This window comes from Columba livia, chromosome 14 (genome assembly GCF_036013475.1).
Source record: "Columba livia isolate bColLiv1 breed racing homer chromosome 14, bColLiv1.pat.W.v2, whole genome shotgun sequence".
Taxonomy (NCBI): domain Eukaryota; kingdom Metazoa; phylum Chordata; class Aves; order Columbiformes; family Columbidae; genus Columba; species Columba livia.
The window spans coordinates 12,573,547-12,588,774 of record NC_088615.1 but is presented as its reverse complement, the minus strand read 5'-3'; the positions used below and the strand labels follow the sequence as shown (position 1 = coordinate 12,588,774).

At 37.9% G+C, this 15,228-nt stretch overlaps 1 protein-coding gene across 7 annotated transcripts in view; it reads right to left on the bottom strand.

Annotated features, from left to right (window-relative positions):
• GABRG2 (gamma-aminobutyric acid type A receptor subunit gamma2) overlaps positions 1 to 15,228 on the bottom strand; it is a 67,631-nt gene that overhangs the window by 40,886 nt on the left and 11,517 nt on the right. For 6 of the 7 annotated variants that reach the window (XM_065030065.1, XM_065030061.1, XM_065030063.1 and 3 more), the window contains 3 exons: positions 3,586 to 3,734; positions 1,951 to 2,018; positions 691 to 911 (listed from right to left, as the gene is read on the bottom strand). In XM_065030065.1, coding sequence (XP_064886137.1) covers positions 691 to 911; positions 1,951 to 2,018; positions 3,586 to 3,734 — 438 coding nt within the window. The remainder of the gene's footprint in view (positions 1 to 690; positions 912 to 1,950; positions 2,019 to 3,585; positions 3,735 to 15,228) is intronic. The other variant, XM_065030062.1, reaches the window with a different exon arrangement.

Here is a 15,228-nt window from a genome sequence, read left to right as displayed (position 1 = left end):
TGTAGGCATATTCATAACTGAATTATTGAAAAGGTAATCTTTCTCAAAAGAAAAGCTATACGTGTGACTGAGACATCTGGAAATTAGCATACCAAGTTCAGATTCATGAAAATTTGAGAGGCATATCTGTAGGTTTTGGATTAAAACTTAAATGACTAGGGCTGAAATGATAATCTTTATTTTCACAAGATATTTGAGGAATGAAATGCTTTTGCAGGGTAGAGTTCATCAAGCTAAATTGTAATCAGTTCAGAATAAGGGATCTTTGATATATGCAATACCTCCTTTTATACTGTCCACTTAGTTCAAGGATATTTCACATTCATCAGTTTAGCCCAGTAAAAAAGTAACAGGCAATATGGACCAAAGCAGTGGCAAACTATAAAACAGACCTGCAAATGAAGGTGAATTACTATAGCAAGGCTTGTATTCATTTTAGTATAGGGGTGTTACTATTGTAGAGTAAGACAGTACAATTTTTAAGAAGAAATAAAACTCTTCACTCTGACAATATAAAATAAATTGCATGCAAGTAATTTCTTCAAGATATTTCCTGTTTTCAGGATTGTATGCATAAATAGGAAAAAACAATGGTTTTTCCTTTGGGTTAATGTCAAATGACCAGAATTCACAGGACATTTTTGTTTGGCTTTCTCTAGAGAAATTGAAATTAAAGTTAGGTATAAATACCTCAATGTGTACAAGACTCTGCCGTCATTCCAGATCCTGAGCATCCTATTAGGAGTTGTTATCCAATGAGCATCAGCTTTCTTGGAATTTCGGAAAAATGTATCTGGTATCCAGATCTTCCCAACCATGTTGCTGTTTAATCTGAGCACTTTTATTGTGCTGTTGAACTTCAGACGTCTGTCATACCACGTTTGGGCGAAAAATATATCAATTGTATATTCCTGTTGTGTTAACCAGAAATACTGATGAAAACAGAGCACTCAGCATTTCAATTAACTCCTGATATGCTTTCCTTAATTTAATATTTTAAAAATGTGAGCTACAGAAGATGATGTTAGAAACTGGTAAAACCAGTTTTTGTCAGTTTTTGAGAGCCTAGTTTGCTAAAGGTTATTGTTTAAAACCAATTTATTCTGTTATTTTCCCACTGACAATTGAAACTAAGGTGCAATTGAGTGGTATATGCATCTTTCTAATTCTGTGCCTCCACACCTCAACCAACACTTGATCAGCTCAGACAACAATTACTTATTCCTTTGGGTCTTGGAGAGGAAAAATTTGAGCTGACTTGGCTGCCTTAATCACCTGTTGATTCTGCCCTCCAGTTAGTAGCAGAAGTGGTGAAGTCTCACTTTCCCTGGCACTACTGGGCAGCAAGAAGCTGCAAAGGGAATTATAGAATGGAAAAGAGCAATCTGAGATTTCTTTCTACACATGAAAAATACAAGAATAAAGTAGACGTGCTAAGGCTAGACTGCTTTCCCTCACCTATATGAAGATATAAGTAAATTTTTCTGTAGGAAACTTGGAAAAGGGAGTGAAGAGAGGATATAGACACTTTTTATCTCTTGGTGGCAAGAATGGTAATATCACTGCTGAATGGTTTTCCTTATTTTGTAGCAATCTGGAAGCTCAGTTTTACAGGAGTTAAGCTGTCACAAAACACTTGAAATTAGAGCATGTTGAAGTGTGAGGATATGTTAAAACTGTTACAGAATCACAGAATGGTTAGGGTTGGAAGGGACCTCTGGAGATCATCTGGTCCAACCAACATTTTTTTCTGCATAGAACTCAGTTTCCCTGCCCTGTAGAGATTCATAGCTCATATAGTCCTCACATCCATAATAATAATAATGAGATTTTTTAAATAATAGAAGGACAGCACAACATTAAAACTAATAGAAGCTTCTTAATATCAAAAATGATGAGAGATTTGTAACAAACTGAACATTGTAGGAAAACTGGCAATCATTTACTTACCATGTTGATAGCGTTCACAGGCCCAATGCTATTTACATACATGTCGGTATGAATGACTGTTGGTTTAACTGTAAGAGAAACAAGAATCAGTAACATGAGTGAAGGTCAGAATCAACTACATGAAAGTCAAACACAAGCAAATTATTATTATAGTACCTCTCTTGTATCCTTATGGTTGCCTCACATTTAAATGTGCATATACAATAAATACTAATTTGCAGTGATGACTTCAGTTTGCAATGAGTTGGAGACACTTTGAGACAAATTCCTACACTGTTTATTCTGTCAGAGCAAATCCTCTGAGAACAAATACTGAAACCAGTGTTGTTACCTTGGAGCGAGTCATATTTGACTGAGAGTACGTATATTTTGTGTCAGGTCACAGCAACACATCTGACAAAACACTATCAACAAAAGCAAACTTATTCTTATGATGTCTTCTGTAACTCATTTTACATTATAATGCCAAATGCAACATGACTGCTGTTACCTGCAGAGATTGCTATAGGTAAGTGACAATTTCATGAGCCCAAAGCAAAAATAATACTTGAGGATCTAAACCAGGATTAATTTATATTGAAATTACTCTATTGTAGCTTTTTTATTCTTATACATCTTGACTAAAAAATGTTGTTTTTTTTTTCCCGGATACTTCTGTGAATGCTTAATTCCTTTCTGTTCTCTAAAGTCTTGGTTTGGGAGAATAAGACAAATTCCTCTGCTAATTTACACTATATGCATATATAGAAGGTTAAACACTCGTGTTATCCATCACTGTAAAAAATCCTTAGTTTACCAGCCACTATAAACTTGTTAGAAACAGCTTCCTTCATTAACGTTGTTGCTCTCTGTTTTCTTCTGCCTGCCTCATCCATGAATTCTCTTTGTATTTTTCTATAATCTTGTTACTGCTGTATCCTCTCCTACAGAGGTATTGTCTGCCTGCTTGGTGCACACACGGGGCCTTCACAAACTGATTTGCAGCATCGCAGGGAGATTAATCTCTTCAAGCTCCCTCAAATCAGTGGAGAGGAATATTCCTGCGAAAGGTGATTCAGTCAAATAAGACCAGGCTTGGGTCTATGTGCTTGTGTTGGCTGTGGGGGAAGTCTAGGGAGGCTGGCCTTGGTTGGCTGCAGTTATCATTTGTGAGCCTCTGTGCCCTGTTCCCCAGTCACTTCTTGCCCCACTGTGCTGCATCAGTCAGTGCAGACCTGCTGCTGTTAGAGGCTCTGTGTCCATCAAGGATCAGGCTGTGTTATCCTCATTTTGGCCTTCATTACAAAAATATTGCGTGACATTTTTCTAGCACGTTCACTTAGATATACAGAGAAGACAAAAACTTGTTTTTTCATTCCCCAAAATTTCCAGGCTTTGCAGGTGCATCATTACAAGTAGTCTGATTCAGCAACTCACACAAGCCTTTTTAGGTATCATGGGATAGATTTGGCAATCTTAATTCATGTCAGCTTCCAGAACCATGACTACTTTTTGTGGCACTCATGTTTTATTATATTGTATTTTGTTTTTATAACTATTTTGAATGGATTCTGCTTCCTGTGTAGCATAACATGACATGAATTTTTTTCTTTTCATCACTTAATCAAAAGTGGTCTGAAAAGAAAACCAACATACCTCCTATGTCAGGTCTTAATTTGTTGTCATATCCTTCCAGCAAGCCATTTAAAATAAGAGTGACATCACTCTCATGGACTTTGGGAGTCAAAACCCAAGTTTTATTTGAAGTGTAATCTTCATAATCATCATCTCCCTTTTGGGTGGAGCTGTTAAAGAAATAAAAATGAAGAAATTGAAAGCCTTGAAAAATAGGAAATTTCCTCTTTGGAAACAATGCATAAATAACTCAGGTTTTAATAGCACTGTATGAAACATTGAAAATTTGCTTTCTTTATAGGAGGAGACTCACAGTAAAAAGTCACATAACAGCTGAGGTTACAATTCGCTTTAGCAACATTTCCTTTTAGTACAGTTGAGATCATATTCTGTCTATTCGAAAGAACATCGGTGCTTATCACCTTTGGCATGCCTGTTTTTCTCTCACTGACTCAGGTGGGACACGTTATAAAACAAATCTGATTGTCACTTATCTTATGCAACTCTCCACCAAAATATCACTCAGTATGTACACAATGTTGTTGCATTACTTCTCTTTGAGAGAACGATTTGATGCAACTCATTCCTGACAAGACCAATAATTAGATTCATTCAAACACAGCTTTTCTCCACCCTGATGAACTTGAGCTTATTGTGCATTTGGAAACTTCAGCACTAATTTTTGCCAGTGGTTTTCGTTTTCACTTTTGCTAACCAGAATCCAGAGAGGATAAAAAGTCTGTCTGCTGCTGAGCAGTATGACAGCAGATCTAGTATAATTCAACCTGCTTAGTGCCGTAAAAGGGACAAGGCAGGAATCAGAAATGTGTAGATTAGCCTTAATGGATGTTCTGTTTTGTTTTGTTTTAAATCTGTGCCTCCAATTCTAGAGGAGAACATATAAACTACTTTAGAATATGACATCATCAGATATTTTCATTTCAGAATGTCAGTCATAATCAACTGAATGGTGTTAAGCAACTGTAAGTTTTTTGCATAACGTGCAAGTGACCTTCTTTCCTGACCTGCTTCTGTGACAAAGTTTGGACACTGCTTGATATGAAAAATCTTAATGATACTACAAATATCTTAAGCCTGTGGGTGGAGTTCGGATACAAATGGGTCAAAAGCAGAGAATTTAATTATTTTCCAGTTTCAGCCAGAATCTGTACAGAAGTGGGAAGGAGCACAGAGAAGTAGATTCTCATGAGGGCTTGAACTCGTGCTTGGCACACAAGATTGAGAGCAGACACAGCTGACCATGCTCCGGGTGCAACGGTGAAGGGATGACTAGTCCCAGAGCCTCAGAGAGCCATTCCCTTCACAAAATCTTTGCTCAGCTGAGCTCTTGCCCACTCCTCCCTACAGCTCTCTCCTGCTGCATCTGCTCATACCCACCCAGACTGGATGGCCTGAGGGCTTTCCCATGCTGGGCATTTGGGAGCTGTAAACCAGCTACACAAATACAACTTAACTATGCAAGAGGCTTTAGCTTCTTCATTTCCCATGGGCATAACCCAACAGGAAAGAGCCACAGCACACCTGTCTCTTTATAAGAGTCTGCTTCCCAGGAGGTGCTGAAGGTACAGTGAGATTTGAAGCAGCCTGAGACAGTGCGTAGGGCTGTAACAACCAGGAATGCATAGCACGCCCAAGAGAGCCAGTCCTGAATTGCATTGGATTGAGCTTGGAAGCAGCTAGTGAAGACAGGTTAATATATACTTTCATCATATGCACTGAGTACCACCAGGCACCACCTAACCCACTCTGTGCCAGCAATTTGCATTTGGGAGCTTCCCCAGATCAAGAATAGGCAACTCAGTCTTCTCCCTCTGGCTACGCAGGCCTGAACCTGTAGTTTTACTGGCAATCAGAAGTAGGGTTTTAATTGGCAATGTTCTACATAGTATTCTGCTGATACTGACAAACAGGCCAGGATAATTGAATTGGTGGGGGAAATTTGTTTATTCAGCTGTCTGGAGTTCAAAGATCTAATTGTAATTCCAAGGAACGTAACTGAAGCAAGGTTCTCTCTCCTGGAGGAAAGGAAATACATCTAAATAAAGTAGTTGCACACAGAAGGCACTAGATTATATGTTTTCAGTCTGTGCAGAGTGAATGAAAAAAACTAACTTTATGTGTGTATAAAAAGCCATGCTCCTGTATTAAAACCAATTTAAACATCCATCCTCCAAAAAGAATGGTTTTCTGAATGGAAAAGAAAAAGTAAATCAAATACATTCTTTTGGAAAGGCAACATGTTCCTGGATATTAATGTGATGAGAAAGCCAGTCAGTAGACTGGTGTACTGGACAGTGCAAGATGCAAAAGTATTTTTATCTAGGACTTGTCTCAAATCTAGAACAATCTTACTGAACAGCAGCCCACAGTCACTAAAACTTCCATTTCCTCCTGGTAATTATTTGTGGGAAAGAAATAGCTATTTCAAGCCATTTTGGCACACTGGATTCCCAAAACAGCAAATGTTTTATGGGATTGGTGAAAAAGAGAGGAGAAGGAACACAGACAATATAACTGGGGAAAAAAGGCCACTGAATTCCAGCTGGTATCTGAATTCCAAGTGGATCTTAAGTTAGCATGGGTATCTAGTTGTCTAAATGTGTGTCTGTATAAAACTGTGTACCAGCCAAACAATCAGAGGTGCATCGCTATCTGCATAAGCAGGGCTTTAGCTGTGCGATGCCATTAATATTAATGAAAGTTATTATGACAAAGCCCTTTTCATCTCCTTAAGACTTTCAGATCAGTCCTTCTGATTATATGGCCTAAATTTTGCAAGTGTTTTTCATGTCCAGAACAAATTCGATAAAGCCCAGATTATACCCAAATGCATATTGAAATCTGTTTTTATCTTTATGACTGATAGAAGTTTTCAAATCTAGTAACACAGGTATGCAAAGAATCATAGAATCGTTCTGGTTGGAAGAGACCCTCAGGATCATCGAGTCCAACCATAACCTAACCTAACTCTGGCACTAAACCACGTCCTTGAGAACCTTGTCTAAATGCCTTTTAAACCCCTCCAGGGATGGTGACTCCAACTCTTCCCTGTGCAGCCTGTTCCAATGCCTGACAACCCTTCTGTGAATAATTTTTTCCTAAAATCTAATCTAAACCTCCCCTGGTGCAACTTGAGGCCATTTCATCTTGTCATATTACTTGCTACTTGGGAGAAGAGAGAAACCCTCTCCATGCTACAACCTCCTTTCAGGTAGTTGTAGACAGTGATAAGGTCTGCCTTCAGCCTCCTGTTCTCCAGGCTGAACAGTCTCAGTGTCCTTAACCACTCCCCATCAGACTTGTGCTCCAGGCCCCTCACCAGCCTCATCACCCTTCTCTGCACTCTCTCTACTACCTCAGTGTCTTTCTTATGATGAGGGACCCAAAACTGAACACAGGATTCTAGGTGCAGACTCACCAGTGCCAAATACAGTGGCATAATCACTGCTCTAACACCTGTCTAGCTCTTTGCAGATTACAGTATAATATTTTTAAAGTTAATCTTTCAGACACTGATACAAAATCTCACTGTTTGAGGCATTCCCACTTCTGACGTTAACGCTGTTGCAACATGTGTGCAAGACTGCTCTACCCAGTTTCAGTTTCCAAATCCACAAGAACACAACTTGTTGCGAGTAGTAGAAGGATAATGACGCTGTGACACAAAATATGCCCATTTGTACCTGCTGTAACTCTGTTCTTTTACTTTTCTAAATATAGAAAATTAATTTTAACTATTTCTAAGTGTTCTGTTAAGAAACTTCACACAAGAGTCAATTATCCCTGCTGAAATCGGCCTGCTATTGCATTGCTGTTTGCAACCAGAATCAAAGTAGCCACAAAGTGCCTAAAGAGCAAGACCTGGAGCAGTACTGAAAAACCAACAACTGGTTAAACTCTAACTAAAAACTTAAGTTTATTTTTTTAAAAAAATCTGACCAATTTCATCTTTTATACCAAGTAAGCTGTAGAAGCTACGGGGCCTACAGCAAAGATTTAATAAACTACTCACCAATATAGCGAGTCTTCCACTTAAAGCATCAATGTTTTCTGCCTCTCAGTGAAGGACTGGACTAAGGCTTGCTATTTTACCTAACAGCACTATTTAACTTAATGAATAGTCAAACTGAATCCATTCTCTGATGTGCATAAAAAAATGCCCTAATCTATAGGTTCATACATTGTTCATTATGCTAATACGGTCAATGTGAGGGAAGGACAAATTCCAAGTTCCCACTGCGGTTGCAGAGATGCTGTACGTAGATGTGACATAGGAGTATGTAGAGAATAGCATATTTGCAGGAGATTACAGTGTCTGTGGAAATCTAGCTCTATCTGTATTCTCTTTTGTTGACTGCCAATCATACTTTTAAGTAAAGCTATTTCAATTGAAATAGAAAATGTTTTCACAAACGTGTATGCTGAATTCTGTCTCCTTGTTTACACTTCTTTTCTGTTCATTTGTATTCTTTAAATCCTAAAGCTGTGCCCAGGACTGTGCTCCTGTCTTTACCATAACAATGGTACCGATTTCCTCTTTTACTGCTAAGTGTTCATCACAATACCAAACATTCACTTTTCTCAGGTTTGCAAATCATGTAATGTGAAGGTTAATCTCATCCCAAGTTAATCCTCTCATCAAAGATGGAAACTCAGAATAATGCTTTGCTTAGAGAGCAAAAGAGGAGATACAGTCTGTTATCAAAAGTTCCATAAGAGGAAGTGGAGATTGTGTAGGGAGATTTGGGCTAAGAAATCACATTAAAAGTGTCTTGTTGTCCTGCTCCCTCCACCCAGAGTTCTGGTGCTGGTCAGTCTGCAGTTCTGGTACTTTGTTGGCTAAGGAAGTTCACAGGGAGAAAGAAAAGAATTTGTGTCTCTATTTAATGGTTTGGGTGGGTTGGATTTTAGGTAGGTGACCTGTAGAAGATAACTTAATTCCTAGGCTACTGCTACATGAACTATTCAAATCATGTGAAGTATTTTAAAATTTGTCATGAAACAGTCACTGCTTAAAAACAAAAAGAAGCTGAGTTTTTCTGTCATTCTTGAGTCACAGAGGTACTGAAGCGTACGAGAAAAAAAAATAATACTGCTGTTGTCATAAATAAATCACTACAGCTGAAACATTAAGATTAAGTAGGGACTGAGCACACAAATCTCAAAATAGGTATTCAAGGCCCAGAAATCACTCGAGTAGCACAGATGAGTGCTCTCAGCAGATGACTTTTCAGTCATCTTTGCAGTACATGGGGGCTCTGGATTGCAAGCCATCAAACAGCCATTTCTGAAAACTATGTCTACATCGAGATTAAAAGGCTGGCCAGATTCCTGTGAACATTTACGCTGTTTTCCACTGAACGAGGTGATACCTGGTAACACAGCACTGATACACCACAGTATCATACTGTGGGTTTTACAGCCACCTTCTAGTCATTCAGCAGCTGACAGTATCCTCAGTGGTCCTTGTCAGCCATTTCGCATAAAGCAGTCCAATTCTCAAACCTCTTCACAGACTTAAAAAATATGACACGGCAATGATGGTTTTGTATTAGTCACTATAAAACTGTCAATCATAACAGACTGGTTCATCTTACAGTAATTCTGCATCCTCCCTAAGATGTACACTCACATTAGCTACTGCACCTTATCACATAATAAATTTTAGCCCTTCATAGTTACAGTAGTTACAGTTATGACATCTATTTTCCATATTTGCAGATTCAGCTGAATGTGGCTACGGCAAGCGTTTACACAGAAAGTCTGAAAATAAAAATATTAACTTTGTTTAAGTTTTGTTTCCTTCTTGTAAGCTTGTGAAAATCCTTTTTTTAAAAAGCCCTTTGGAGTGTATTTAATGGGAGTGCTACCAATAAAACTTCTGGTTTGTAGTATTTAGTATATTTTCTAGTTCACTGTACTGAAAAATTGGAGTGCAGTTTTTGCGTTGCACAATTGATTAGATTCAAATAGTGAAGGAGTATGAGGATTATTTCCTTTTTAAAATGGACTCATGGCCATTTGTCACCAAAATTGCCAGAAACGGGGACCCAAGTTAGCAGCCCTGGCAAAGAACCAAAAATGTAGCAGCCGGTCTAGAATCAGTTTCTCCAGCAGAAGGTTGAGGCACATTGGTTAAACAAGTTAATAAAAGGATTTCCACCTTCAGATCTATCAGAACAGACCGATGTAATCGAGAAAAACTGAATTACATCACAGTATAAAACTTGTGGGCGGGGAGAGGAGATATATGGTGCACCCAGGGAGGATACCAAAATATAGAGGAATGAAACCAATTTGTATAGCCGGTATGGAACAAGAAAGATAATTATAGAATGAACCACACTTTGAACAGCCTGAGCTTGAAGTGCAGCATCTTTACTTATATGAACTCCGGAGGAGTCTAAGTTGTGATCAGCTGATTCAATAAGCTTCGTAATTTAAGATGGTTATTTTAATTTTTTTTGAGCTGGAATATTTTACAAATATGTTTTCTAACATTCAGTTTCCTAGAGGATATATAATCTACTCTTGTATCTCTTTTTACTGCGGTTATGTCTACCCATTTTAGTGGCAAGCAAAGGAAAACGTTAGAAACAGACAGAAAAGAGAGAAATAGCTTCAGATATTGTTCTCCATCGTAGGGTCAGATTGAGTCAATCTACTTTATTTCAAATTATCTAATTATATCTAATTGTAAAAGGTGTAAACTCAGAATTAAGTGAACCTCAGATGGATTATTTTTTGGTTTACCTTCCTCTTCACTTCATTGCCCTCCCATCCCCTTCTATTTTTGCCTTTCATTTAAAACTGTTCTATGCATTTCTGTATGTGAAATCTAAGGCACTTGGGCCATGAGTTTTGCCTGTTGCTATTACACAGCTTCTGCAGATTTCCACTACAACTGAGAGCTCAAGAGAAGTTAATGGCCATTACTGAAGTGTGATACTACTAGGTCTTTTTTTGAGTTAGCTTTCTTATTTTTCCGTGGCTTTGTTTTATTGTATGTAATTGTCATCTGTTACTAATTTTTGTCATTTCTCTTCCCTAATAAGGCATGTTGCTTTTAGGAAAAAAAAGCTCTAAAATATCACTATAAATTAAGAAGAGGAGCAAAAAGCTGAATTCTGTTCTCTGTGAGTAAGATTAGAAAAAACAGGGATGCCCTCCAGCTGTCTGTTTAAACACTAGCTCAAAAACCCCAATCCTATTGCTCAGATAGATTTTAAAAAGAAGAATCTTGTTCTGTAATACTGCAATACCCTCTGAGGTACTCGTCTTCATGGCTTTTCAGAATACTTACACAACTTTTTTCTATATTTTGTCAGTGTGGTAATTCCACCCAGAAGGAAGCCTCTTCTGGAATCAATCATTCATGATGCAGCCATCTTTATATCACTCTCTGTCAATGTCTGAATCAAATGTGAGGTGCTAGAAATGTCAGCAGTTTTTCTTATTGAGTAACTCTCCTGAGCGCTTTTTGAGATTTAGAATACCTTTATTTTGTCTACAGATGTGAGCTTTAAAATTCAAGTTAAACAGAATATAAATTCTCATTCAAATTAAATCTCTCAGGGAATGTTTTCATTCTCATCTTCTGTGTCCCAGCACACAACAAAGCACTGGAATGTGGTGTTCCTAGTGACTGGGAGTCAGGAACATTGGACTAGTGTCCTACTTGCTGCGATAAGCCAAGTTACATAATCTCTGCATGTAAGTGTATACCATTTTTACAACATAAACAGGCGCATAAATGTGCCTTATTATTTGTGTTTGGTGAAGACTGGGGATGACAGTAAACCACCTCATTATGGAGGAAGCAGCAACGACTAACCATGCCATAGGAAATGGCACTGCGTTGCTGGGCATCACAATTCCATCACACCTACCAGCCATGTTATAGCCCATATCTTTGGTAAGCCAAGTGGGTCAGATAAACCCTGAATGATTAGGGAGCCAGTAAAAAATAGATTTAAAACCAGTATAGTTTTGTTCTGAGTATATTCTTAATTCTTGGCTCTTCCAGATCACAGAACTGTTGTTACTTAAATGCTTATTAGATAGAAATGTGTCCTGAAGAAAAAGCTGAATGAACAGAAAATAGTTGCTTGATACGCATGTCTTTAATCAACTCATCGTGAAGCTAGCTCATTCAAAAAATGACTGTAAGTAAATGGTGAAAATGAAACTGGTGTGTGGGGTTATTTTGTTTTGTTTTTGTTTTGTTTTGTTTTGTTTTTTTAAACAATGCTTCTGATTTAACTTCATTTTAATGCATGGTAACCAATAGTAACCCATGTGTTCCCACATAAACCAGCTTATGTCATGCAAGACACTGTTTGCACTCATGCTCATGAAACAGACTGTGCAGGGGTGGATGTGGAATTTAGTTCTGATAAGAGGGTAGGTGTGTGATACAGTAAGAATGTAAGTGGCAAGCTAATGTCTCTGTGTCAGTTGAGCAGGAAAATTGTCAACAAGTGTGCCTGAATTTCCTCTATGGAATTGATTTATTTTGTTGAAATGGCCTGAGCTGGTTTTGTTGTTGAATTCTTTGGTGGTTGGTACTGTTGGGGTGGCTTTATGTCAGGAGCTCCTTAATTCTGTGAGGCATATGAACACCCTAGCTTCTGGTTAAGGATTGCTAGCACCTCTACTGTCATCCTAGGCTTGTATTTCTCTGCACTACATAACTATGTAAATAATTCATTATTCACAGAGTCACAGCTTGTTACTATTGCCTATATAAAATTATGGTTGTACCATACAAAAGGTCAAACAAATTAGCCGTAGATGCCAGGGCAATTAGAGAAATTGGTGCAGCAGCTAAACCAAATAAAACAAAGCTGTGGGCAGGTCAAGAAAAGTTCAGACCCAGAAGGTCTGATAAGCCTCTGTCCTGGGGCCTTGCAAGCTTGGTGCAAAGATTATGCCTGTCATTAGCAATGGCAATGTTGTCTTGCAGGGCTACATGCTACAATACACAAATGTTCCTTCCAAGGTAAATATTGATGCAAAGCTGCTACATCTTCCTTTCCTATTTGTGTCCCACTGTGACAAATGTTTTGGAATGCAATTTCAAATAGAACTGCTGGGGTACAGGAAAATATGTAAACCACGTACTTTGGATATCCACAGAAAGAAAATCTCACTATTAAGTATATTCAACTTTTTATGCAAGAACTTAAAAACCTTTTTCTGAAAAATGGTTGTTTTAATGTTACTAAGTAATGAATAACATGATGATTCTGTAACTTTATTTTAAGGAGAAGAAACCATGCATGGGTTCACTCCATGTTTTATTTCTCTCTTTTTGGCCTTTCTCTTGGTCTCCAATAAGTCAAATGTAAGGCACATAACATGTGAATTCTATCCAGCCCTGAAATTTTTTCACATTTGAGTGGGCTAGACATAATGATTACTGCAAAGCCTATCTTCCCATCCCTTATATTTAAATGTGACTATTAAACCTAGTCAAAACACCAGGAAAATAAGAGCAATTTCTGTTTCACACACATGTAAATACATATCTCCCAGACTTTCTTTTTCCTCCAGAAATATTTTGGCATACCTTTTTTTAATATCTCTCATTAAATATAGTAGAATTTTATTGTATGACTTGTCATTGTTCTTATTATGATCAGAGCAGTTTGTCTCCGTAAAAGGCAAAAAACATTTAAAGAGAAAGCTACTAGAAACTTATTAGTAGATGGTATTCAAGTATAGAGAAAGATGGCAAGAATCAGAACCATAACCAAGTACTTGCAGAAGCTGAGTGGGTTTGATTAATGTGTGGAACTGGCTGCAAGGATCGGAAATAGCAGTAGATGTAGCCATAAATATATTAAAAAAATATTATTTTGAAAAACTGCATTGGGAACAAAGTTTATAAGGTACAACAATTACCGATTTATTTCTGAAATTCCTGGAGGGCAGAAACCACATTAAGGTCTAGGGGATGTAGACTCATGTAAGTAGAGTTTCAAAATATGTTTAGCAATGGCATAATACAGAGTGCAAAAGATATTACAGAGAATGATACAAAGTACAGAAAGACATACAGAGGTGAAAATATTTCCTTCAGTTTGAAAGATTATATAAGAGGATTTCTTTTTCCTCCGCATTTTCACTGCAGCTTGGTACTGTGGCTAAATCAAAGGATGCACTAAATGTGCTGCAGAGACTGTTTCAGATGTAAACCAAAACATCTATATATTCAGGCCAAAATATCCAGTTTCCCAGCAAGTTTCCTTGGCCCCTTCTTGGACCTCTATGGAGCATCCACCATGGCATATAAGTTTTTAAGGTGAATCGATAAAAGACCAAGCAGTGGTAGACCAAGCTGTTACCATCTGACATTACTTGGTCATCTTGAACGAGTCCATTCTCAGCTGTGGTGTCTCCCTTTAAGAGATGTGAGCACCAGCTACATGTGGTGTCATTTATGGGGATTGTACTGTTTGTGAGAACTGAAGCAAGATCCATGGAATTATCAAAGGTGGTCACACAAGGCATCATGGCAACTAAGAATAAGCTAATTGGCAAAATACAGATGGTTTCAGACCCCATTTTCTATGTGTGCAGAGAAGGCACCACAATGCTTTAGAGATTTTGTTGGTCTTTTGTGGATCTTATCCAAAGTGCATAATCAAGAAATGTTTGAAAACAAGAAGAGTCTTTTGATCACTTGTGCAGATGCCAGATGGGACCATCAGGTGAGGTTGGAGACCTCAAGACCTGGAAACAGGGTAAACCCCTGAAATTAATGGAACATGAGCAGAAGCTCAGGAAGGATGTAGATGTTTTGCTAATCATAGCATGTCTCCCACGTGAATAAATTAATCTTCAGCTTCCCTTTCCACAATTCTAACAGCTTTTTATGAGATACAGACTTATGCAGAATAACTGGCAGAGTATTGATGAGAAGAAACCACTGAAGCAAAACTTTATCCTCCTCAATCCATGGGGAATCTGGCAAACACATCTCAAATCAAAATAGTACGTTAACTAGAGAACAGGTGCTATTCTAAGCCCTACAATTTTCCGGGAGACATTATGAGTGAAATAATTTAGAAGTGAGGACATAACTGGAATACACTTGCTGACATTGTTCACCCTTTTAGATTATATCTGTCAGATTTTCCAGGATTATGCTTTTCATACTGCCAATTGCTCAGTATTCTGATCCTGGTGGAGAAAACCATGTTGCTAAACATTTAAACATGACTGAAAGTGCTTTCCTAGGTGAAGGCTTGAATGCTTAAAACCTTGCAGAATTGAACCCCAGTTTAGCCCCTCCTCCAGGTTCCCAAGGTGCCATTGCAGACAAGTCTCTGGTAAAGGAATGCATTCATTATATGCTGTCTGGAATTCTTGCAGGTAAACTAAAATGTACTATTTATGATTGGACATATTTAGACTATTAAGCTTCTGGTTTTCTTTTTTTTTTTTTTTTCATTAAATCCTTCCATCACTGTTTTATTGAGGAGCTCAGAACATTGCATGTGCAGATAACAATTGCAGAAGACAAATGTTTCTTATTTTTTTAATCTGAATATATGTTGCACTGAATTTAATCACCTCTGCTGCTTATCTGCTATAGGGAGATTAAAAGACATAGTGCTTTGGGGACCATAACAGAAG